General features: G+C 40.3%; 2 protein-coding genes and 2 pseudogenes across 2 annotated transcripts; 1 reads left to right on the top strand and 3 right to left on the bottom strand.

Moving 5' to 3' along the window:
- Positions 1-3,176: 3,176 nt before the first annotated feature.
- LOC104432226 (1-aminocyclopropane-1-carboxylate oxidase homolog 4-like) lies at positions 3,177-5,937 on the bottom strand. The gene is made up of 2 exons (XM_039307139.1): positions 5,892-5,937; positions 3,177-3,631 (listed from the first exon to the last, which is right to left on the bottom strand). Exons 1-2 carry the CDS (start codon positions 5,935-5,937, stop codon positions 3,177-3,179), a joined length of 501 nt encoding a protein of 166 aa, XP_039163073.1.
- An 11,032-nt stretch (positions 5,938-16,969) lies between these two features.
- Positions 16,970-20,364, top strand: LOC104435418 (annotated as a pseudogene).
- A 53-nt stretch (positions 20,365-20,417) lies between these two features.
- LOC104433027 lies at positions 20,418-25,556 on the bottom strand (annotated as a pseudogene).
- Positions 21,559-24,913, bottom strand: LOC108961018 (cytoplasmic tyrosine-protein kinase BMX-like). The gene is made up of 6 exons (XM_039307635.1): positions 23,898-24,913; positions 23,021-23,520; positions 22,843-22,914; positions 22,603-22,761; positions 22,355-22,518; positions 21,559-22,247 (listed from the first exon to the last, which is right to left on the bottom strand). The coding sequence occupies exons 2-6, from the start codon at positions 23,042-23,044 to the stop codon at positions 22,205-22,207; spliced, it is 462 nt and encodes a 153-aa protein (XP_039163569.1). The 5' UTR covers positions 23,045-23,520; positions 23,898-24,913; the 3' UTR covers positions 21,559-22,204.
- Positions 25,557-26,188: the final 632 nt, after the last annotated feature.

Raw genomic sequence — 26,188 nt, forward strand, 5'->3', positions numbered from 1 at the left:
GGGAAGTAATCATCAAAACTAATTTAAGGGGAAGTCCTTAATTTGTACTCAAAAGTACATGTGCACGTGTTATTCCTTTTTCTTTTGTTCTTAATAAAGAAAGAAAGGTGTGATTTGTTCCATTGTTTCTTTGATCCCAAACAATAAATTTTAAATTGGTATTTCTCTCTTGTATGATATCATATGATTCTAGATGCTTGAAAATGAGAATTTTCTTAGCACCATTTCAATTGGACGATTCAAACTAACAGTCGTGATGTTTTCAAACTCAATTCGAACATGTTACCTAGTGATAGATCATTCATGACAAACACATCTAATTCCTTTTATTTTAAATAGTGACAAAAGTGCTTTTAATTAAACTAGCTATTCAATCCACACTTAGTGGTGGCTTGTTTATATCTAGGCGAGGTAGCCTTGCCTGTGGTTGGCAAGGCCACGACGGCCGAGGGCCGGGGTTTCGATGGTGGGGCTCAAAGTCAAATATTTGACTTTGGGCACACAATATTCCACGCCATGGGGTCTTCTTTGGCTGATAGATATAATGTAGGAAGTCCTCTGCACGTGGAGCCAAAAGGTGATGGGCCCAGTTTTGACCTTGGGCACATATGAAGATAAAATGGAACGTCTCCAGGAAAGAAGCAGCTGAAACCTTACGAAAAAAAGAGGAGCCGCACGTCGTTGAGCTGAAGAGGAGCCATTCACGCGATCAAAAAAAAGGAGAACGCGAGCAGCACATACGCGACAAAAAAATAAAAATAAACGCTAGAGTTCTTGTTTTCGGCGTACGTAGAGCGCTTGTTTTGAGCTTGAACGAGCGATAATTTTGTGCAATGAGTTTTTTTTTTTTTTTTTGTAAGTTTGTGCAATGAGTTTATGTCCAAGTGAGTTGTTTATTTACAAACATTTTTGGTTTGACGTTAAATTTAGGTATGGGAAACACTCAAGTGTGTGAGCACCTGTAAACTCTGATTCTCCGATGATAGTGGATTATTTGTTATTGGCTCTCCTCGTGAACATAGGTACCGATACTCGGACCGAATTACGTAAATTTCTAGTGTCATTATTTCTCTTTTATTTCTTTGGTGATTTCACATTGACATAAATTGCAAAATCCTGTTGTTTCCGCGTATTATATTCTAACAAATAAGTTGCAATAGAAAAGAAAACGTTGTATTACAAAAATTAAAGCTCGAGAACTTTGTCCTAATCCATATTATGAAAGATCTTTTCTAAAATATTTGGATGCGCTAAATCGACTTATTTGAATAAAATGAGTTATTATTTAAATTAGCATTAGTTTAATTAAGGACAAAGTGTCTTTAGTTTGTTCAACTTTTGTTTATCTTTTATCGAGCAGTTTCTTTATTATGAATATATAACTTTTGATTTAATTCAATTTTTTTTTATTGGTTAAACAATAAACAATTATAAAATTTAAATCGAAATTGTATCATTGAAAATGATATTTAAGAACCTTCAATATCAGTCAGGAGTGAATTTGAAACTACTTTCTCTAATTTATCCATAGTCCTCAAGTTCAAATCCAAAAGAGAACAAAATCTAGATGTATTCTTTCCTTATCTAGTTTCTTATAGATTATGTAATTTATCAATGATTTTGAAGATTAAACTTAGTTGGAGATACTCTTTCTTTGTTCATTTTCTGGAATTTAACATCAACAAATGAATAGAAATTTAAAATTACAAATAAATAAACTAAAAACGTTGTCTTGGGTCACGCGGCAAAACTATTTGACATGCCATATGTGGCAACCATAGAGTAGAAAGTGAAGGATCATTAGCATAGGAGCGAACATTCTTTTACTTTCGAAGAGATAAAATTTAGATATGCTCTCTTTTTATTTATTTTCTGAAATTTAAACTCAATAAATCAGGAGAGAAGATATTATATAAAATACTAACAATATAGTTTTTAATATGAGAGAAGAGATAGGACTTATTTAATAATGATACATATAATTTTCTAGAAGAATATCATGTCTAAGGGGCAACGTCATTATGAAGCTGAAAAGATGTGGTAATATTATGTTTCTAGAGCATGCAAAACACAATAGAAAAAGTGATTTTTTTAATACATTCAAGAACGCTATATTTAAAATAAATTTGACTTGACAAGGAAAAAAATATATATAATAGGAGATAGATGCTCTATATATTAATGATCAATAGAATTTAGGGCAAGAATCCAGTATTTCCTCCAGTGTTATAGGGAAGCAATCTTATTCCTGCATCATCTCTTTTGGCCTATCCACCTCTCAATCATGCCTCAATCATACCCTTAAGGAGTTTATCAGACTTTCTTCTAACTCCGTAGTATGGAATCTCCTATAGTATTTGTCCATGGTGCACTATCGAAAAGCAGTGGGTTTATCCGAGGATGCGAGCTCCGGCAACGGTTTGAGTTGAATGTCTAGCTTGCTCAAGTTGTGGAAAACTACCATCAACATGTGTGGCTCTTGATTAGGGTTGGCCAACACCAAGTGCTCTGCACTTTTGTACTCATTGTTGGACATGATATGGGAAATTGAAATTAAATGAAACAAATCTCTATTTCATTATATGATGTTACTTCTGTACTAGGTTGGGTACTTTAGAGATGCCCATAGTACTCAATGGAAATTTACTTGAAGGATGTCACCAATGTTCATAACCAGAGCACCTAGGACAGGCGGCACATCTAGCCACTCATTGCCATGCTTCACTTGCAATCCTAGGAGGTGGTCTTGTAGGAGCACTGTGATCACGCCACGTCAGCCGGCCGGCATCCAGTCAACAAAGTCCGGCCAAAATTGATTGGAAATGATTGAATTGGCACAACATAAAATGTTTAGGACTAAATCGGCACAAAGACAAAAGGTTTATGACTTTTTTTGCACTTTTCTCGACCGAAAACCAATCACCTCTTCTTTGCATTGGTTTGAACTTATTATTTTTGCTTGCTCAATTTTCTTTTTATTTATTTATTTAAAATTTTGATATTAAGGACAAAAATTAGTTCTCTTACTTCATGCAATCCAGTCGTATAATATCACAATATCATACTTGTCACATTAGGATGTGTCATATCTTCCATTAGTCAATATGTAACATCGTTACTGACCAAATATATATATATATATATATGTTACATCGTTTCGTGTTGATTACCCCCAGCTAGCTGCTTTGGAGCGGAACAAGTCGACATTGGAGAAGAATGACCCCGTTCTCCATCCCCCTCCAGTAGATCCTCGCCTTCGCCTCCATCGGCTGCTCATCGAAGGCCTTCGCCACCGTGATCATGTGGTCCATGACCTTCGTCGGCACACCATGGTTGACTACTTGGAAGAAGCCGAGCTCATGAGCCGCGTGCCCCACTTCTTTAACGACGGAGGGCTGCTGGCCGGAGTTGTAGCCGGAGAGGTTGATGGTGGGGATTGAACGGATCGAAATGGGCCTGGGGTGGGCGGGCCTGAGGCTGGAGAGGGTCTTGGGCGGGTGGATGAAGAGAGGAGGGATGGAGGTGAGGCCGGAGTTGAGGAGACCTTTGACGCCGAGCTTGGATTCTTCGAATCGCTTGAGCTCTTGGGCTCGGTCGAAGGCTTGTTGAGCGGTGTCGGTGATGCCCGTGGCTGGACAATCCCAAGTTCAGGTTCGACCGATGCGAGTGTCGTGCTGCGGGGAAAGATAAATGGAAGGACGGAGAGGCGATGTGAGAGGAAGATGCTGAATTCGTGTGTTGGAACGATATAAATAAAATTAATCGGAGATGCTCTTTCTTTGTTCATTTTTGGGAATTTAACATCAACAAAAGACAAGAAATTTAAAATGATAAATGAATAAACCAAAAACTTAGCGGTTGGGTCATGAGGCAAAACCATGCCGTGCGTCTCGCCATATATGGCAACCATTGATTTAAAAGTGAAGTGTCATTTGCAAAGCAACTTATACTCTTTCAGTTCCGAAAAGATAAAATCTATATATACTCTTTTCTATGGGGAGTTTAGAGATTACACATGGTTAACAATGTGTAACGTGACCAAACTATGTCATGTATCTTGTCATATGGAAAAGATGAAAATGCAATTAAGTGTGACTTGACTAGCTCTGGAGTGGACATTTTCTCAATTTCTAGGTTTAAGTGTATATAATAGACTTCAAAGAAATAATTAAACGGTGCTCTGATCAACTACTCTCAGACAAGGTGTACTACCAAATGCTGTAAAAAATCGGTCACTCAAGCTTATCCAATCCAATCTAAAAGCACTAAAGTTCAACTTTGCTTCCTTACCTACTGCATTTTGAAATTATGTGATTATCTCGACATTTTTGTCCGTTTCCTATTATTAAACTTTGGAAGCTAAAATCCAGTTTTTGCTTTTTCTGTTTTTTTTTTTTAATTCTATTTAGCATTCGTTGTAGAGCTTTGGCCCAAAATTAGTATCGTTGTAGATAACTTCGGATCATGATGTATATTTCTAGACGGGGGAGAGTATACAAATTATCATCTAGTTAGATTCTTCATCACCGGCCCTTATATATATGTACATATGTATATGTATAAAAGATATTACACGTTATATTACCTCACATCCCATCCACTAGCTATTTAAACTGAAATAGACTTCTTCGTTGATTTTGTCCTAATGAATTAACTCATACTCATTTATCTCGCATTATTCTAGTTCAATGTGGAGTATATTTCCAACACGGACTCATAATATTGATATGAGAAATTTCTCCTCGTATCTATCATAAACTCCAAAATCACAACAATATCAAAACTAAAAAAAAAAGTAAATCTTTGTTATTTTTTTCACGATGGGAAAGGGATCTCGTGGTAAGTTTTCACATTAAGTATGAATCCATTTATACTTAACATAAAGATAAGTCTTAGATCATCCAATTTCAAATTAAGAAATCTGATTATCTCCAAAATGAAATTGATGTACTCCAAGTAAGAGAGTTATAGGACAGACAATTTCGATGAGAAGTGCAGTTAAAATAGGACGAGGAAGTAGTATATGTTCCTGTTACCAGACATACCGACTTATTGTGGAGGAAACGAGATGACTCGTTCTTAAATATAGGCACACAGCGTCTTTGAACTAGGACAATGGCTTGGAATTCTAGCGAATCCAAACCGAACTTACAACTTAATAAGCGATTGCTTCTTATTAAAAATAAGGAAGCATTTTATTCTTGCACCATCTATATTAGCCTACATGCCTCTTATATCATGTCCTGAAGTGATTTTTTAAAGTTTTCCCATCCAGCACCTCAGTTTGGAATCTCTTCAGGTATTCGCCAAGCTTGAATTGTTGAAAAGCAGCAGGTTTCTCTGGTGACACGAGCTCTGGGATCGGTCCGATCTGGTTTTCGCATCCGAGAGGATAGTAGAAAACTGCTACCGACAGGTGCGGTTCACGGCCTGGATTGGCCAACACTTGGTGCTCCATGCTTTTGTACTCGTCATTGGGACATGATCCGGGTGAATCCAAATTTATGTAAATAGAGATCTCTATGTCCTTTTATAGGAGGGAGGTGATCGTTAGGCCACTCAGTTTCCAAGATGCAACGTTTAATTCAACCGGTGCTTTGAAACTTGCGTGAATGGAATATTACCTGGAGAAGGTTGCCGATGTTCACAATGAGAACACCCAGAGAGGGCGTCACATCCAGCCACGCCTCGCCGTGCTTCACCTACAACCCGCCGACCTGGTCCTGCAGGAACACCGTGATCACCCCCTTGTCGGTGTGGGGCTTTAGGCAGACAGTCAGATTAGGCTGGGGACAGTAGGGATTGTAATGCCCCCAACATGTTTCGCTTCTCCACACACGTCATGTCCTGGAGCTTGCTCGGACTCAATCCTAACCCCTTGCTCAACAGACCCATTAGGAGGGCTCCGAGGCGTTGGGTCTGTTGATTCCACTCCATCACCTCATTTCTGCACACCTTCGGTATTTCTTCCTCGCTTAGGAGTACAAGACCCAACCTTATCCGGAGTGAATCCCTGTAATATTTACTTTGTGCATTGAACTAATTTCTTCTTATTCTTCTCCTTAATTAAGAAAAAAATGGAAACACTCTTTCTATTTGCTTTTTGCACATTGTTTGTGCTTCTTGTAAATCACCAAGTCACATGAGGTTTTCCAGATTTTCAGTGAAGCTGTCATTCTAGATTTGTTCAATAATCTCCTGGGAGGATCGCTAGTTTGGCCAATCTCGTATTCTTTCAATCTTATACTTTTCATTATGATGAAAAATATGGAAAGCATGCCTCATGATGTACATGTTGATTTCTGATGATGCTTTTGGTCTTGAGAAGAAGTCGGTAAGCACATTTTTCTTCCCAGCAATTTGTTTGGTTTCAAAAGAGTATTTTGAAAACCATTTGGCCCATCGAAGCAGTAGAAAATTTGGAATATGCTTCTTTTTAAACTTGGTCATCTACGGGAAATATGCCATGTCTAATTCTACCAGGAAGTGATGGCCGATGAAATGGAATTTGAACTTTTTTATTCCATTTTTCACCACCAAAATTTCTTTGAAAGTGGAATGATAATACATTTCAACTTGGGAAAATTTTTCACTTTTATAAGCATATAGATGTCTTTTACCATCAATTTCTTCAAATAAGATGGCTGCCCAGCATTCATCACTGGCATTAGTCTGGAGAATTCTTTTCCTTGTTGAAGGGATTTGCAATGGGGAAAAAGTCCGCATAATCTCCGTAAGTTCAGCTACTGCTTTAGTCTAAGATTTTCCCCAAGGTGGGGGATTTTTCTTCAGCATTGATTGCAGTGGAATCAACAATTTAACAATGTTTGGAACAAAACATCTGAGATAATTAATTATCCCAAGAAATTACTGAACTTGCTTTGTTGTAAAATTCTCTTCAAGAAACTTTTGAAAGGGTTAATATGAACACCTAGACGGGGGTGAATAGGTGTTAAAATAATTTTTTGCGGAAACGTTTATGAACATTTTTTTCTTTCAAAATGGAATCTACAAAGTAATGGACTAAAGTGAGTTTAGCAATTAAATGAATTTACGAATGAATAAAAGAGTTCATGGAAGAGAATGAGAACACAGAGTTTATAGTGGTTCGGCTTAGATCAAGCCTACGTCCACTCTCCCGCACCGACAGCCTATTAGCTGGAATCTACTATGAATCAAAAGAGATTTTATAGTCTCACGATCTTAGCTCCACAGTGCAGAGACTCTATTACACTCTTGCAAAGTCTTACAAGTATTTACTTTCTCTTTTGAATACAAATTGAGCTCGACAATTGAAATAGCAAAGAACTAGGAAGTTTCAGACTTTGAAAATTTTCTTTCACGCTCTCTTACGGACAACTAGCAAGTTCACCTCAAAAACTCTTTCATGCCAAAACGACCGTTGGCACTTTCCAAATGAATTCTTCCAATCTACCCGTTGGACAGAATCAATTAAGGAGATCTCGAGTCATTTGAAGATCGAGATGAAAGCCCGTCAATCATGTTTGCCCATGCAATTAGTGTCACGCCTCGATCCTCCGAGCGCAGGCCCGTCCCTCCTTCATCGATTAATAGCGACGTTCTAGGACGTGTCGCCAACCCATTCAATTTAATGCACATATGGAAGCAATAATAAATCCCCAGACAACAATCAAATGTGATAGAAAAGTAGGGCTACAATTTTTCAAACCAAAACAAACCTTTTATAAACAAACATGTTTATTTATAAGACTAAGCTGTTTACAAAAATGTCGGCTCATCCAAAAGAGAACTATCCTATGACCTACTAGTCACACCCGTTCGCCAATTCTGGTCTCTCCACCTTCCCAACTCCGAGGCTTCAAGTCTTCCATGACCGTCAACTAGGGACCTGAAAATGTTATCCATAATGGGATGAGATGACGTCTCAGCAAGTTCAACCCTCTAAGACTCAATTAGGAAGAAAATACGCCCTAAGGACTGCCTAAGCATAATCACGAGATAGAGATCTTACCTGGCCTCCACTTATTCCTGCAAGTCGGTTTAATTTAAATACTTGCAAATCACATCAATCAATTACACCTATCAAATCATCGATTAATCGACTCAGTCGATTACATGTCATCTAGACCATCCAACGGTCATTTCAATTACTCAATCCAACTATTAATTATGGCCACGTTCTGGCACGACCTATTAAATAGCCAACGGTGAATTACGGCCCAATGGGCACAGCTCGCTCCAAGTGCAGCGGTAAATTACGGCCCGATAGGCAAAGCCATACTTCGGCAGAGGATTACGGTCTAGAAAGCACAACCCCTATGAGGTGGTTAATTACTACCTAATGGGCACAACCTTTATTAGGTGAATAATTATGGCCCCATAGGCACAACATTTATCAAGTGGATAATTACGGCCCCATAGGTACAACCTTTATTAGGTGGATTTCCTAACCGGAGTCATAACCTCACAGGGTTATTCATCTACGGCCAAAGACATTTTGTTTCACAACCATATCCCTCAACTAAGAATTAAGTCTTGGCCAATTTTCCTCATATTAAAAATACTATGTGAAAATAGCCGTGTGTGAGTACACGGTCGGCCTTAGCCAAAATACAATATTTTTACTTTTGAACTTACCACCAGTTTCAATAGTCCCAAAATAGATTTTTGACGATGTAGACCAACGCTCGGTAATTTTCCAATTAATTACCAAAATTATTAAATTTTGGGATAATTACCCAAATTCACAAATTACAGTTAATTTACATAATCTGGCACTCAATTAAATAAACGGAATGCACCACTGCGATCAACACGAAATTCCAATCACCAACTATCCCCGTCTAATTTTCGGCAAATAAATAAATAAATAAATAATTAATTAATTACGAAAATTAATAAATAAATGCCAATAAATAGCAAATAAGCAAACTTAGGCCCGTAAAGCCCAATTAAAAGCCGAGATGGGCCCGGAAAATTTTGAATCACTCTAGATAAATACTAGAGCTTGTTTATGCCCTAATTGCACTAAACTATCCACCTAACATGCAACAATAATTAATTAAATTACTAATATAATCTAACTATCCACCTAATCTAGCTTAGTCTAAACTAAACAACTCTTAATTGTCATTAACATACTAAGCGAGGATTAGTGAGTTAAACTCACTTGATTAGCATTCTAGCAGTCCACGGCGACGACGATGCGAAGGCGAGCGACAATCCTCCTAGCGGCGACACCAAGCAAGGCTAGGAAGGGCTTAGAAACGGGCCACCAAGTCTGAAAACCCTTGCTGATTTTTGCTTCTGTTCTTGGCTGAACTACATAGGAGAAACCAGCAGCTTCAACGGCAAAAACGAGCTAATTAGAGCTTCGGTAAGTGGGTGGTTGACAACCGGTGACTCCCGAGGGTCAAGGGGGTCTTGCTGGTGGATGAAACAGGTAAAGGAAGGGTTGGAATGGGAGAAAAATGAAGAAAAACGCGAAACAGTGTAGGCGGGCAGCAAATTGGCGGACTGGCGACTAATGGATTGCAGCGGTCGGATGGGATGACCGGCGAGTCGTTTCGGCAAACGAAGAAGTGCCCCTGAACGGTCTAGATGTGCTGGTCATGGTGGTGGGTGGAGTGTTGGTTGATTCTCACGAGAGGGTAACTTTTAACTCGGTTTTTACCGAAAGGTTAGCTGGAGCAGAAACTGAAACGAAGAGAAAACATAGGGAAGATATGGTTCTGCACTTGGACAAGCATGCGACCAGCTAGGGGGGCTACTGGCTTTCTTTCTCTGGTTTCTCTAAAGTCTCTCAAGCCTCAACAATGGAGAAAGGAGGGGGAAAGAAATATGGCTGATGGAGAGGGGGGAACAAGATTGGGTAGAAGGGGGACCACCTTAGCCTTCTATCTCTATCTCCTTGTCCCCTTGGAGGGCCTACCATGCACGGTTGGCTTGCACTTAGATTTTCCAGACTAAGAACCCTTCTAGAAGCCTTTTGAAGTGGTCCACAAGTCATGGCAAGGGGGCTACGAATTTGGCTTGAATTTCCTTCAATTGGTCACCAATTGGCTCTTGAATCAACACAATTTGGCCTCTATAATTTCAACCAACACCCCATCAATCCAATTTGTATTTTTCCTCACCAATTGAACCTACTTGCATCCCAATTGCGTGATAAAAAATGGTCCTCTAATTTTCTGGACAAAAACGACCCTACCTCGACTTTTTCCCAAAAAGTCTCAATTTGTAGAAAAATCTTCAAAGACTGAGTCGACATTCCTAAAATAACTTGTGACATGATAGAAATTTTAATCAGATTCAAATTTGTAATTAATTTCAATTTGGCATGATTTTAACGTGACCTAGGCACCTAGTAGTTTTCAAGAATTTTTATTGCAAATAACCCGCGGTTGATTTTTTTCGAGCCATAATGAACCCCTTCGACATATTGGTGACTCTTAGTAGTTGTGAAAATCTTGAGGTTTCAAAAATGGACACAGGGTACTAAAACGACAGAAAAATCAATCTAGTGCCAATCAACGAGAATTTTGCAATTTAGTAGAATCACCTATGCTTAACCACATATCACAATCGAACCGAGCTATCTCTGATTTCTAATCGATCTTACTATGCCGTAATGATCTCTGTAGATGAGCACAATCGAGTAGTCGGTTTCTGATCGAATCCTCAAGTCTATTGCATTAAAATTCCTTAATGGCTTCCCTAGATCGTCTAATTATCTCATGAGTGGCAATCTTAGATAAAAGTACTATAGTCACATCGATGAAAGGCCCAACTTATCCAATCGAAATCAGAACATGAAATACAGGATGTCACAATCAAAATCTTGATTTCCATAAGTAGAACTTTCCAAGTATACTCCCTATTCAAAAGATTTGATTATCCGAATTGATTCCAATAAGGATAATTGATCATATAGGTGCTATATCTAGCCATAAGGATTTCTAAAAACCATACAAATTGAATCCTTGAAGATAATCCTGCATATGGATAAGTCTTCATTCTTCGGTCTGGAAACTGTCAATGAGGGTAGACTTTGAGATTAAAATCCGGCAATCTTTAGATTTTGACAGTAGAGTCTGGAGTTCTTCAGACTATAACACTTGAGTCTGCAAGTCTTCAAACTAGTCTTTTGGAAAGATTTTGTTAACTTCAAAACAATAAATGAGTTTTCTCTAACAACTTTAACAGTTCCTGAGTAATATGCAACCCTGGATAATATGTACCTTTGTTAAGGTGCATACCGAGAAATTCAATTTATGTCTAGGCGATGTTCATCTTTCTTTAAGAAAGCATAATCCCATGCTTTTTCACAATTTTTGCGAGCTGTTTAAGAAGTTGGCAGTGCAACTGCATATCATGACTGTAGAGTAGGATATCGTCGATGTATACTACTGCACTTGATAGGATTGACTGGAAAATTCGACACATAGCCTTCTGAAAAAGCGATGGTGCTACCTTTAGGCCAAAAGGAATAACTTTCCATTGGAAATATTGATTTGGGATACAAAACCCTATTTTGGGTCTGTCTTCAAGATGGATGCCCAATTGCCAAAATCCGGCTTTGAGATCGAATTTGGAGTAGATGTGAGCCTTAGTTAATCCAATGAAGAGGGAATTTCTAGAGGGTAAAAGGAATTTGTCATCTTGGAGAAAAAGGTTAAGAGGCTAATAATTAATTACCAGTCTCCTCTTTCCTCTGTTTTGCTCGGCGCGCTTATTGACATAGAAGGCTTCACAAGCCTTTTGAGAATTGGGGATTTTAATAAGATCTTGTTGTAATAGTTCCGAGCATTCCCTTTGAGCTAAAACTAGGTGCTCTGGCTTCATTTTCATGTGACTCGCCTTGGTTGGATTAATATATTCATTCTTTTTCAAAGGAAGGCGAACAAAAAACTCTAGATTTTCCCATAAAGGATGGGAACACTTTTGAGCAAATTCATAATAGGATTCCAAATAGGATTCCAACAACTTTTGCATGATCGGATCTAACAGACTCATTTGGATGGAAAAAAGTCTTTGAATATTGACGAATTCAAAGAATTGATTTTTATACTTAAGACATTTTTCCAGGAATGATACAAAGCTGAGAAATTTGAGTCATAATGTCTAACCAATAATCAAATCTTTGTTGAGGAGTCTGGATTCAAAGATTTTTGTGGTTATGGAACATTAGGGAAATTTTTTTACAATTACTAGGGTAGTTCTTACATTCGTGGAAAAAGTATCTCCTAAGGCAGAGTTGAAATATCGAACACAGGAAGTCCAATATTCTTCAGGAAGAATTTTAGTATCTAAGATTGAAGAACTTGCTCCAGTCTCTATGAGGGTAATGACAGTGATAGGCTTGGTAAACTTTGAAGTGAAAATTTTTACAGAAAAATGGGGACAATGGATTTGGCTTGAAAATATGTCAGTGCTTTGTTCTAAAAATGTGAGAGACATGTGAAAAATATCTTCAGAATCTGAATTCGAATCAGTTTCACTAGGAGTTTGGTAACAAGGTATGACACAAAGAGTTTGTTCAGATGGTTTTTCATCCGCAGAGAATAAAGATTCAATATCATTATTTTCAAGAGAAATAACAGCTTCATTCTCTATATGATGTATTAGATGATTCTAACATTTTCTTGCTTTGGGACAATTTTTGGCAAAATGTCTTTTTTTTTTATTGCAGATGAAGCATTAATTTGATTTCTTATGGCCTAAGTGATCTTTCCTTTTGCGTAGGTATCGTCATTTATTCTTTCTTCGGAAGTACTTCTTTTTTCTAGAAGATTTTCCACAAAAACCATCACAATCTCACTTAGAGCATTTAATCTTTAGTCTCTGGCAAGAATAGGCTGTATCAAGTTCTCTGTTGTCCATGAGATAGGTTTGGACCATTTGGTGCTTTATACACAAATCATCAAGGCATAAATGGATTTCTTGTTGTATTTCTCCCAATGGAATATCCTGAATCCTCCTTTATCTGTTAAGAAAGCTCTCTCAACTTGTTGGGATAATTCTTTGGGGATGGAAGTCAGGAAAACATGCTTCAGATTTGGATCACCTCAAATACCATAGAAGAGCTTAAGCATTTCTTGATAATGTCTATCAAGATGTTTTTTTTTTTTTTTTTTTTTGGAGAGAGCAGCATCTTCTTTCGAAAAATTCTCTCCTTTTAAGCTATTGGAGGTCAGAAGATTTTCCAATGAAGAAATGATATAGAAGGGTAATGGCATGACCAAAATCAAGTGAGAGTAAAAATTGAAGATGGTCTTGTTTTGTCACCGATTACCACCAATGCTTGAGGCTGCTTGTAAACCTTGTGACAAAACTAAAAAGAACATCATATTTATCATGATTGGTAAGAGCTTTGGCATTTAGTCAAGTATGAAATTTTTCAAATCTTTCTAGCCATTTGTGATAGGGAATATCATCAACAGTAAAAAAACTATTTTAATATAATAGACACATGTTGGGAGGGATTGCTTGGCTAAACAATCTCTAGTTCAGAAGGGTTTGATTCCATATCTTGATCTGGAGGATTAGCCATGAATATTGTTTAAGTTACTTGTACATTAGGAAAGGAATCAATGGCAGGGATTGAGAAGGATGAAGAGGATGAGAGGGATGCCGAACTTGATTCATTATCAAAGATGTTTGGAAAAGCTTGTTCTGTTGGAAATAGGATATGATCTTTTGGAATGACTGGATCAGGCTGTTGAGTGACAAGATTAAGTTGTTCTTCCTGATTGCCCAAGTCCTTCAGTAAGGATTCCAGCGGATTGGATAACATCATCTGATCTAGCTTTTTTTCCTTTATAACAAGCGAGGATTCTGCAAGCATTTACTCCTTTCCCTTTTCCTTCCTTATTCAATCCAATTCTTTGAGGCGATTTCGCTTTCTACCACATCTCTCTTGTCCTGTCTAATAGGAACGTTTGTAAGGGTAGCAAAAATAGACGTCTGAGGTGGTGGAGGTGAATACTCTGTCCGTACTGTGGTCGGAAATGGATTAAAATGATTGAATCCTCATTCTTCAAGGAGTTGGATTTGCCTTTTGAGCTTCTTTGTTTCCGCCCTCGGACTTTCGAGATGATGATACCCCAGATGTTGTTCGGATTCCAAGGCATGAAGCCTTTTTTGGAAATTGGAAAGTATCTTCTTGGTGGTTTTATCATATCTTCGAAGATCTTGTTGCACATTCACAATCTTGGAATCAATTGCCTTGAACGCATTGTTAAGTGCTAAAAGAGTCTCCGATTGCCAACATAGGATGACTTCAGTAACATGAGTCCTTTTCTGTCTTCCATGTTCATCCACATTAGTGGGGGCAAATATCTTAGGAGCATGCCGATATCTACCTTTGTGGATCAATGAATTCTTCTGGAGTAGGAAACGGGAGTTTGGAACTTTCTCGGACAAGAGGGAGAAAGTTTGTCTCATGGAACATGGCGATGGAAAAACTTGGTGGTGTTTCTACTAGAGCCTCAAGTGGGTAAGAATGCTTCTTTGCCCACTTTAGAATTGGCTTATAGAACGGGGAAATAGCTGGTTTTTTCTGAGGAGGAGATGGAGGTGGTGGTGATGGTAGAGTTGATGATATGGAGGGAGGAGCAGTGAACTCTGGTGGTGGAGTTGGTACATAAGAAACCATAAATTTGAATTTATCACACTTACCAAGAGTATCAACGGAGAGATCTCTGTTTAAGTACTTTCGGTACATAGTATCCTTTGGCTTCTTGTGCTTCCGTCGAGGTCTTGCATATTGGTCTACCTCATTGGGAGAGTTTGTACAATAAGAACATTGACAAAAATGATTCTAGAAACCACCGCCCGCGGTGGCCGCGATGGTTAAGGCTTGGTACCCCATCCGCAGGGGGAAGGGTTTGAGACTCCGCGTCCGCGTTGCTTCAATGCAAAACGCGCGATTCACCTGTAGCTGGGTCTGTGGTGGTGGCCCAATCCACCCCAGGGTTTACTCTCCGCCGCGAAGCGACGTACGGAGGTTTCCTAGGTCACCAAAAAAAAAAAAATTGATTCTAGAAATAGTGACCATACTGGTCCTTATAGTAATGGACAGGATGTCCATCACTTTTGAAGTATTGAACAAGCTTTTTTGGATCTGGCTCGGAGATTGACTTAGGAATACATGGTTCAATCATAAAGAGGGTCTAGAAGATCGAAGGACTTTCTTCATTTTCCTTGCCAAATTTGATAAAAACAATTCCATCTTTCTTTTTGACAAATTTGGAGTTTGAAGACTGGAAAGGCTTGTTGTTCTGACGCAACTTTTCATAGTTGGTAATCTATGTCTCCAGAAGGAGCTTGGCCAACTTTTCCTTAGGGATCTATTTGGGAACATAAATGCATGATGCTTGATCATTCTGCATGGAAAATGAATAAAGCATCTTCATTTCCATTGTAGATATTCAAATCAAGAACATGGTTCTAAACTCGATAAACCATCTGGTAGTGCAATGTTACTGCTATAGAATAAGTAGTTTGAGGAGCTCTAATGAGCTGAACTTGGACATTTAGAAATGAGAGTAGCTAGGGGTCTGAAAGAGCTATATTGAAGTTTTAATATAAGGTTACAAAGACTATTCCAGCATTCAAAGTGGTTTGGACAGTACCGATGCAAGCATGTTGGTATTCTAGAAACCTAGTATCCAACAATGCAATTCTTGCCACTACTAGCAAGCCTTTGCGACGATGAAAAGTAAGAGTAAGACAAATAGCTCGATAATGGATATGAGAATATCCTTGCTGAATCCACTATCTGGGAAACTCTGGAGGAATTTGGAGGGTAACAAAGTATTCCTTTTCAGTGGCAAGATTAGGATGTTATTCAAATTTGGAGGACTAGACGTACTCTTTTACTTCCTTCGGAGTTTGGCGAATGAGTTGGCGAATGGAGCGGATGGGAGAAAATGACGAAAGTGGGTTTAGCAAAAGCGGAATAGGGGTTCATAAGGGGAAGTTGAGTTTCAGAAATCTTGATTTCATCACTAAGAGAGACTTCATAAAGATAGTATATCTTAGAAGCATTTAAAACACAAAAATCTGAAGGGGTTGAAGAGGATGGAGATGCAGTGAGAGAAATGGGTGCTTCTAGTATTTCTGGTTTTGTCATGATGTGAAGGGATCTTCTCAACACTGGATTCACCTACTAAGTGCATGGAACGAATTTTGCTACAAACGAAACCATGGCTCTGATACCATGAATGGACCTAGACTTAGAACCAGGAAAGACCGGGTCAGTTTCTTGCACCAATTTTGATAGAACTTTGTTGTCATGGATGTCAGCAATTTTACATGGCATGGCTAACGTAAAAAAAATGTATGAAAAAAAGAAGTTAACAAATTACAAAAGTTACTAATATTAGTGCCAGCTATGTCACGTAAAATAATCGATATCCATTTTAGTATTTTCTTGCCAAAACTGACAAATTATAAAAAAATGTTTAAAACTGAATTAGCCTCCCATGCAACATATTTAAGACTTTTTTTTGGTAATTTTCTTAATTTCAAGTAACTAATGTTCCTCTCTTGTCGACCCAACATAGAAATTGACATTCACATTACCTCTAGCAAGCCGTGTTGGAGTGAAGCAAGTCCACCCTGGAGGCGAAGAAGGCGACCCCGGTCTCAGATTCCCTTCAATAGATTGGGTACGTGATAGAAGTTGTCGCGTGCCAAAAGATGAGTTGGTTCGCTCATGTCTTGTCTTTAGTTAAGGTGCTTGTTAGATGAGGGCTTGATTTAAATTCAACATTAAGACTTCGAAATTTAAAAATTTAAATTATCAGATGATAATCTAGTTTGGTATTTAAATAATGTAATAAAAAGCATGGTCCATTGATGCTTTCATGACATCTAGTCATAACCTCATTTGGTCAAACATTACATGTCATGATCAAGTAATTATTGAGTTTGAAAAAACGGAAGAATACAAGGTGAACCTTATATTATAGCGTACAAGCTCTTTCCAACAAGTCGTTGGCATCTGAAAAATCACTTCCCCAACCTCAGATTCGTCGTTACCTCCGCTCGTTCCCGCCAGTACACCGATGCCCCGAACCCCGACTCCGAGCTCGACTTCTCTGGCAACGATGTGCTTGGGGAGCTCGAGTCTTCGAAACCAATCAACCCATTTCCCCGATTCGCTCGGGGGATGGAGAATAACTTCCATCGGACGGGGCACTCTGAGTCGGCGGCGGCTCAGATATCGCATTCGTGGCCCGAGTGGGTGGATTTGATGGTGCTTCTGTCGAAGGGAGGCTACTTTGATGCGGAGGGCAACCCATTCCAGAATGTGGAGTTGGGTCTGAAAGAATCGAATCTCGTTAGAACCGCATGCCTGAATTTCGCCCGCGACAGATACGACGTTATGAGGTACTGAAAGGAATGACCTTCGGTTGGTGCGCTTTACCTGTTTGATTTAATTACAGAGACATTGGGCTTGGGTGATGATGGTGAGGTAAATAGACCTCTGTGCCTTCTTGAGGAGTATATATTTTGTGGGTAGGCAGGGCTTCTTCGGAACGTAGTTCGTTATAAGCCTCGTTCTGATCGTTGTGAATGTTTTGCTCATATGAGCTTGATGAGAGTTCAAACTTTCTCCAGGTTCTTGTTAAATGCTGCATTTAAATACCCACCAGCATATCGTCATTTAGAGAGCTAACTCTGTCACGTTTGACTGTCATTCCTGGCCAAAATTTATATTTCTCTTGCTTTGAGGTTAAGAGCATGCTAGTTATGGGAATCAGAACTCCACTGTCTTCAAACCAGGCCAAAAATCACAACATCGAGAAGGAAAAAAGTTCTCTTCTTTTTTTGTTCATTTTGAAAACATGGAGAAAGAAAAGTATGGAGTAGTTATTTGTGAATGGTCAAGTTGTTTCGGATAATATCACCATGTCGTGTCAACTATGAAGTAATGGCCTATTATCATATATCCGTAGATTTGTAATTTGTTTGTTTTGCAAAAAATGAATTGTTTGAAAAATATTTTCTTAGAAATGATCGCTTGTATCTTTTGAAATAATTAGTCACTTGTAAATGTTTTCATAATTGATAACTATATATGTTTAAACATTTTTGTGGATGATGAAAATATTTTTCATCATTTATTTTTGTAAGCGATACAAGTGACCATTTTTTAGAAATGTAGACATTTTCTCCCGAGCTTTCTTTTATCCAGAATTCTGTTAGTAAGCTAAATGTAATATTGTTAAAAGCACCTTAGTTGGCATCTTAGTTCATCTTTTCTGCATAGTGGCAACAACATGGTGCCTTATGTGCGTCCTCCTTTACTTAGAAAAGAGAATCCACAGGACTTGCCTTTAGGTGTCAAGCTTGCCCATCCACTATCAGGCCTTTCTATGTTACTATGCCTTGCTCTAGAAATCAAGTATGTGACTAGAATTTGGAGCTGAAGATTTTCGATGGCACGTAACCTGAAAAGAGGCAATTCATATTACATTGGGCATGTGATAATAATGCATATTAAAAATGTAGCTGGTAATCAATTTGATGGTATGCATTCTGATTCAGAGGTTAGCTATTCAATGTGGCTAATGACTGTCCAATGCAATATCATCACCAAATAGGCATCCGACAACATAGCTTTACTTGAGAAATCGGAGGTTTCCTCATTTACATATAGAAAGAGTCGCTTAACTCATATTCAGAAGGTTTTAACAAGACATTTCCTGATAGGTATTTGTCAAAGAAACATATTCAGGTCATAGCAGGGTGTGGATGCCCCAGCACTGACAGAAAAGTGGTCAACTCTGGTGCGCTCGAGGGCACATGTGGGCATTGATGAGGGAAATGTACGTTCTCTTCTTAAAGACTTCCAGTAATCATTAGATTATATAGTTTCATCAGTCATACTCATTACAGACAGCTGCTTTGCCAGGTTTGCAGCTCCTGCAACTTGAGGGGAAACTGTGAGAGAGCATTTGTGAAGGCGTGTCAAGATGAAGGGGGCGCACAGTTGATGTTATGCGAATCTTGTTGACATACGGACTTGACCCCATAAGCGATACTGTGGAGAATAAACCATGTCTGACTAGAACAGTTAAGGAATCAGTCAGAGCACTGCTAAAGCAAATGGCAGAGTATGGCACCAATGTACTTGGCTCTGATTTGTCGAAACCCACACCAGATGGTGATTTATCCTGGCATTCAAGTTTGGAAGAGAGAGGCTACAAAGATGTTCCAATGAAACAAGGAGATTGGCATTGCCCCAAGTAATGCAATTGTTAACATCCTATTGATTAATTTGAGTTTTGCTCCGAATATTTGATATAATTCTGCATATGGCAGGTGCAACTTCTTAAACTTTGCTAAGAACATCAAATGCTTGCAATGCGATACTTTTTCTCAGGAAAGATTGAATCAACTACTGGAAGACCAAGATCATCTTCCGCTAAAGAAAGGAGACTGGATATGTGACAAGTGATTGCTTCTCATGCCTTTTCTCACTTGTTCACTGATTTGTGGTGAGCAGAGCTCCTTGCTTATAGAAACTGTTGCATTTTGCAGGTGCAATTTCTTAAATTTTGCAAAGAATACTAGATGTTTGCGGTGCAAAGAGAAACCCCTGGAAAGGAAACTCAATCCTGGGGAGTGGGAATGTAAATCGTGAGTTCTTGCTAGTCCATTCTTTTAGTTAATTCCTACCATTGAGCAGTTATAGTTGTTCATGAGCTGTTCTGCCCTTATGGATCTGTGATTGGTAGGTGCAATTACAGCAACTTTAGAAGGAATATGGTATGCTTGAAGTGTGATTATAGAAGGCCTAAAGCATCAAATTCAAAGGGCTTGTCTCAACGAGAACATGATGCTGGAAATCACAGTCAAGGTCACGGAGCCGTTGAAGATAGAAATTCTATGTGGTCTCTGAGGAGAAATAGTCAAATGCGAGTCACAAATAGGTGGAGATTTGTGGATGGAGAGAATGGGGTCATTGAGAAACCAAAGTTAACAAACTCATTGAATGAGGTTTCTGGAATTCTTGATTTTCCAATTGCAGGAGGCATGAGCAATGTGTCTCGTGACGCAGAAAAGAGGGAAATGTGGAAACTGAAGATGCTGGAAAGAAGCAGAATGACTGCAGAGGAAAAGGCAAATCCAGATGAGCCACGCTCATCCAGAATTTATAGGAACTCAGAATCACCAGACTTTGAGGACGATGAAGAAATGGCTGAATGATTCGGCAGTGGGAAGACGTGAGTATAGATGCCTGTACATGTAATTGGCAAGAATCAAATTCATTCGTTTCTTTGCCTCTATAGGTTTTCCAGGATACTGCCTTCTATTTTCCAGTGGACAGTAAAATATTCATCTCGTGCAATCTTGCTGTTGAGTTCCCATGTCTGTGATTGGTTCAGTCTCTGTGGAATGAGTTTAGTGAACAAACTTCATCCATCGCACAATTTACTGTCACCCATAGAATGTGCGAACGAATATATGCAAATTAACATGATAAGAACAACAATCACACAAGGTCTAGTAGAGTTTAGGGGAAGAACTCAGTTTTTCCTTCAGTATTACAAGGAAGCATCTTATTCTTTTGTCGCCTCTTTTGACCTATGCACCTCTCAGTCATGCTCTGAAGTAATTTATTAGACTTTTCCCGTCCAACTCCTTAGTGAAGAATCTCCTCATGTATTCGTTTAAGGTAAACTGCCGAAAAGCAGCAGACTTATCTAAGGACACAAGCTCTGGGAACAGTCCGAATTCATTCTCGCAATTGCTTGGGTTGCAGAAAACTGCTATCGACACACGTGGCTCTTGGCTGGGGTTGGCCAACACCCGGTGGTCTATGCTTTTGTACTCATCGTTGGACATGATCTGGAAAAATGAAAAATCAAAAGCACGTGAATTGACTTGTATTTCACACTAGTGCAACTTTTCAACTTATTCAGGTGTGAAGTCCTCAAAGAGAGTTTACCTGAAGGATGTCACCAATGTTCACAACAAGAGCACCTGGGACTGGCGTCACATCCACCCACTCATCGCCGTGCTTCACCTGCAACCCACCGACCTGGTCCTGCAGGAGCACCGTGATCACTCTTGGGTCCGCATGGGATGTCAAGCCGATTGTCAGGTCGGGCTGGGGACAGTATGGATAGTAATGCCCCACCATCATCCTCGTATCCAAACATGTCAATTCCTGCAGCTTGCCAGGACTCATTCCTAGCCCCTCGCTCAACAGCCCCAGCAGGATGCTCCCCAGCCGTTCGACCTGCTGATTCCACTCCAACACCTCATTTCTGCACACCTCGGGGATCTCTTCCGCGTTCGCTAATTTCGGCCCCAGCCTTACTTGGAGCGTGTCCCTGCATATTGGAATGTGGTGAGCGGTTCCCGGTTCTTACAGGTTCCACTTTGAACCTGGAACCTACCCTCGGGTACAGGTTCCTCATTTTTTGGAACTTGGAACCTACCCGTCAGAACCGAGAACCTAGAACCTACCCTGTCATAGGTTCCGGGGTCGGTTCCAGGTTCCAGGTTCCAATAGGTTTTTTTTTTTTTTTTTAGTTAAAAAAATGAAAATGAATGCAGCAATAATAAACAAACTTGTCATTCATCGAAGATAATATAACACAAACAGCAAACAACATTTTAGAAGCAATAAACAAATTGTTTTTACACTCATGAACAATCCAGTAGTTCGAGCACATGATGGATGAAATGTGCTCTGACAGTGACCATAATTGCACTCTAGGCATAAGAGCTAGACTTAGCTTCATCTACTTATAATGAACACAGAGTTCATAAAATCATAAAGGTAAGTTCACCCGCACGTTTCTATCAAATGATGTCTTGGAAAAAATTGTGCATTCCCTGCTATCCTACTAACTTTATGCAGGTGGCATACCTGGGAAAACTTGTTTAAATCAGCAAAAGACTCATAGCTCATGCTTTGATGCAACTTCTGATAAAATGTCTTCAAGTTCCCAAAGATTTTCACCAAAGGCAGCACTCCTCTGCTGGAAATTGGAATGGCTGGATGATCCCTCCATTGAGAACGAAGAGGAGGTGCTGCTACTAGAGGTGGAATACCTGCCATTTCTGGGCATAGTCTGTTTGTGGCTATGCTTCCATTTTTCAAGACGTCGCCAGTCAAGAACTCCAACACTAAAAGCTTTCTCCGGAACATTTTTCCCCCTCTCAAGAATAGTTGGCAACTTCGACATGTACTTAACTAGTTCATCATCCTCAGTTGTATTTCTTCTGGTTCTGGCGTTCTGTTTATCGTCCAAAGGATAAGTTGGTTCATCTTCTATAGCATTCGTGATTTCACAATCGAAATCGGCATATGACAAATTAGCATCTACTTGGAGAAGAGTCGTACCTTTCGCTTTTCTGCAAAGCGTTTCGCAAAGAACCATTAACCATGTACTCTGTTACTGTTGCCACAGAACCTCCAGGACCATCAAGCACAACATCGTAAAAGGCCACCACATTTGGATGATGCAAGTCAGCAAGGTTGATTGCCTCATTCCAGAAATCATATCTCTGTCTCAGCATAGCAACAGTGCCAAGGATTCAGAAAGAATACTATTAAATATCAAAAACAACAAAAAGCAAGAAGATTCATACCATTCGCTCTTGCTCTGAGGGCTTCCCAGAAAAGCACCTATCAATAGCATTGATTCTTTTGATGGCTACATCAGTACCCCTCCATTTTCCATGATAAACAGTCCCATAAGTGCCAGAACCTAATTCTCGCAACTCTTCAAGATCACTGTTCTTAATTATCTGCAAAATGGAAATTCAAGCAAATTAAGAGCTGAGTCCCAGGAAAACCACACATGTATCATAGTGAAGCAAATCTCTCACTTGCAAGCGACCAATGCCATCTGATACTGGAAACCCGAAATTCATCCTCTCTGCCACTGTAGAATTAGCATCCTACATGAAAATGTCAGATGTACATGATCATCAAAATGAATGCACTTGAAGGACAAAGCAACCTCATGTATACAAACACTTTATGAACACAAAAGAGCTCAATCACCTTAGTGTCGGCTTCTTGCTGCATTATAAGCAGACATCAACTTGCCAACCCCTGTTTTTCGAAGGGAAAAAAATAAATAAATACACTACATCCACTTGTGGTTTGATCCTAATGCGAGCTCAACACTTTTGTCATAAGTGTTTCAGCACTCATTTACAACATTCAGCTTGCTAAACACTTTTTATGCAAGTGATGATAAATAGGCATCGTAGAAAATGCAAGTGAGAATAGTGTGACTTTCATAATATAGGCTATCAACTTGAATTTCGCCCAAAACATAGTTATTAGTTTGCCATTTGTCCTATCACACTATTTGAGTTCCTAGATTTCTTTAACCTATGCTCCAAAGAGGAATGAAATATCCTCATCTTTAAGGGCTAAACAAACAAGAAACTAGCTTTGACTTCTAAAGCCAATTGATATTTCTTCATTTTCAATAACAGTTAACAGAAAATGAGCAATCAGTTTTCCAAAAGGAGATTCTTCCTCAGCAACCCAACCTGCAAAGAGAAAAAGAAATCTATCAATTCAAATGTCCGACTAATTCTAATTAAGTTGTTTCTCTGATGTCCTACAAAACTATAATAGGCTTAACCAATCCACTCTCCAACTTCTATGACACCAACCCCCCCTCCCCAAAAAAAAAAAAAAAAAACCACCCAAGACAGAGATTGGCTCGGCAAATTACCCAACCCATGCAAAATAGTCCTGATATATAAATTTTTCCAATAAACCATGAGTGAACGAGATATATCATTTCAAATTAACTACATAGGCATGAAAAGATAGTCACTTTGGCGTGTGTTCCACTGTGCAAACGTGAAATCGGTAAAGTAACGAGTGCATAATGTTGCTAGACGGGCAAATCTCCACTTACTCAAAAATCAAGCAACGGTGTCCTGACTCCTGAGCGACGGTGGTGTCGAGGGCAATCGGCGAGCCAGAGGTCAGCGGCGGTGGTGTCGAGAGCGAGAGGAGGTGGCCTCGAGCAAGGGTCAGTGAGTGCCGTGCGGTGGCATCGAGGGCGATTGGCAAGCCAGAGGTCAGCGGCGGTGGCGTTGAGGGTGAGAGAAGGTGGCCTCGAGCAGGGGTCAGCAAGCGGTGGCGTTGAGGGCGAGTGAAGGTGGCGTCGAGGGCGAGTGACGGTGGCATCGAGGGTGATTGGCGAGCCAAAGGTCAGCGGCGGTGGCGTCGAGGGCGATCGGCGAGCTAGAGTTCAGCGGTGGTGCCGTCGAGGGTGAGAGGAGGTGGCCTCGAGCAGTGGTTAGGGAGCGGTGGCGTCGAGGGTGAGCAACAGTGGCGTCGAGGCAAACGACGAGCCAGGGGTCAGCCGCGATGCTGTCGAGGGCGAGCGGAGGTGGCCTCGACCTTCGAGCAGAGATCAACGGCGGTGGCGTCGAGGGTGACCGGCGGTGGTGTCAAGGGCGACCGGCGGTGGCGTCGAGCAGAGGTGGAGAATGGACGAGCGAAGAGAGAGAACTGTGAGTGAAACAAAGTGTCGTGTGGAAGAGAGAGAACTGCTTTTGGGGTTTCTTCAGACCTAACTCAACTGATTTGGGGTTTTTTAGCCCTAACCGAACCGGTTCCGGTTCCCGGTTCTACCCGGAACCACGCTTACCCCTAATCATTCCGGACATTAATTGAACTGGATCTTTTCGCTTGCCCAATTCTTTTTTCTTCAAATGATTTCTTTCGTTTGTCAAAATGAATTCTCTAACCGTATGATGCATAATTTGTCAATACGACAGTCAACGCATCAGGATGTGTCTCTGCCTTCTTCAGACATAATATGATCCATCAGTTCAGTAGTGTCGTTTGCCGATCTAGATTTTATAAATCTAATTTTCATCAATTTCATGAATTTGATTGCACATGCTCGTGGCTTACTTACCTCCAGCTCACCGCTTTGGAGAGGAACAGGTCGACGTTGGAGAAGAAGGACACGCCGGTGTCCATCTGCCTCCGGTAGATCCTCGCCTTCACCTCCGCCGGCTGCTCGTGGAAGGCCTTCACGGCCATGATGGTGCGGTCCAGGACCTCCGTGGGCACGCCGTGGTTGACCACCTGCAAGAAGTGAGCTCGCGGGCGGCGCGCACCACCTCCCTGACGACAGAGGGGCGGCGGGCGGAGTCGCAGAAGCCGGAGAGGTCGATGGTGGGGATGGAGCCGGGGCGGGGGCGGGCGGGCCTGAGGTCGGAGAGGGTCTCGGGCAGGTGGATAAAGAGGGGAGGGAGGGAGGCGAGGCCGGAGTCGAGGAGGCCCTTGACGCCGAGCTTGGACTCTTCGAACTGCTTGAGCTCCTGGGCTCGTCGAAGGCCTGTCCACCGCTGTCCATGCCGCCCATGGCTCGACTCCGATTCCTGGTTCGATCGATGTATGCGAGGGTGAGGGGGGTGGTGGTGGTTGTGGTGGGTGTGAGGAAAGAGACTGGGGGAAGGAGGAATGACATGAACGAAGGACATAGCGTGATTGTTCATCGGTCAAAGTCAAACCCCGCCATCGCGTAACGAGGGATTTCAAGCCGAAGGGAGAGATGATAACGCCGGGCCTCAACGCTCTCCCTCTTTTTCCCGTCTGAAGGTAGACAAGGCAAGATGCCGTAACGAATTACATAACAATTAGAAAATAAATTAACGAGTCAACCCATTTAGATTGCACAAGATAATTTTTTTTCTAATTTTGATGAGATCATATCGACTAATTATTGAACTATTATATTGTAATCGTTCAATTAGTTGTTATTATTTGATCTTAGTCTGTCGAAAATATGATTATTTTTAAACAATGGTCTTTCCCCACTTGGAAATTTCTAACGTCACTTTAAGATAATGATGGCTTTCACTTTGATTAACTGTTCCGAAAAATAACTACCGTTTTAAGCATCATTGCTCCATATTTACCAAAGATAGAATTTGGAAGAATTACTTGGAGACACGGGAACGACGACACTTCAAAAGAATCAAAAGACTACTGCATTTTCTTTTCTTGGAAGGCTAGAGAATGGGTGGGGATAGAACGGACAACGACGAGGGTTTGAGAAGCTATTGATAGGTCCAATATTTGAGAGCTGTGACCAGTGTACACCTACGCCATGCTTGTACGTGACGCACAATGCCGATACGTGAACGATGACGTGGCACAGTTTTATTAATTTTCCAAGATAATTAG

The sequence above is a fragment of the Eucalyptus grandis genome, chromosome 2, assembly GCF_016545825.1.
Source record: "Eucalyptus grandis isolate ANBG69807.140 chromosome 2, ASM1654582v1, whole genome shotgun sequence".
Taxonomy (NCBI): domain Eukaryota; kingdom Viridiplantae; phylum Streptophyta; class Magnoliopsida; order Myrtales; family Myrtaceae; genus Eucalyptus; species Eucalyptus grandis.

Bases quoted from the DNA above. Each gene is read 5' to 3' on its own strand.
- LOC104432226 (XM_039307139.1), bottom strand. From the start codon at position 5,937: ATGGAGTGGAATCAACAGACCCAACGCCTCGGAGCCCTCCTAATGG. The intron at 3,632-5,891 runs GTCTGTTGAGCA...GGGATTGTCCAG, and splicing joins CCTCGGAGCCCTCCTAATGG to CCACGGGCATCACCGACACC.
- LOC108961018 (XM_039307635.1), bottom strand. From the start codon at position 23,044: ATGCAGCAAGAAGCCGACACTAAG. The intron at 22,915-23,020 runs GTGATTGAGCTC...ATTTTCATGTAG, and splicing joins AGCAAGAAGCCGACACTAAG to GATGCTAATTCTACAGTGGC. The intron at 22,519-22,602 runs GTATGAATCTTC...ATGCTGAGACAG, and splicing joins CCTCAGAGCAAGAGCGAATG to AGATATGATTTCTGGAATGA.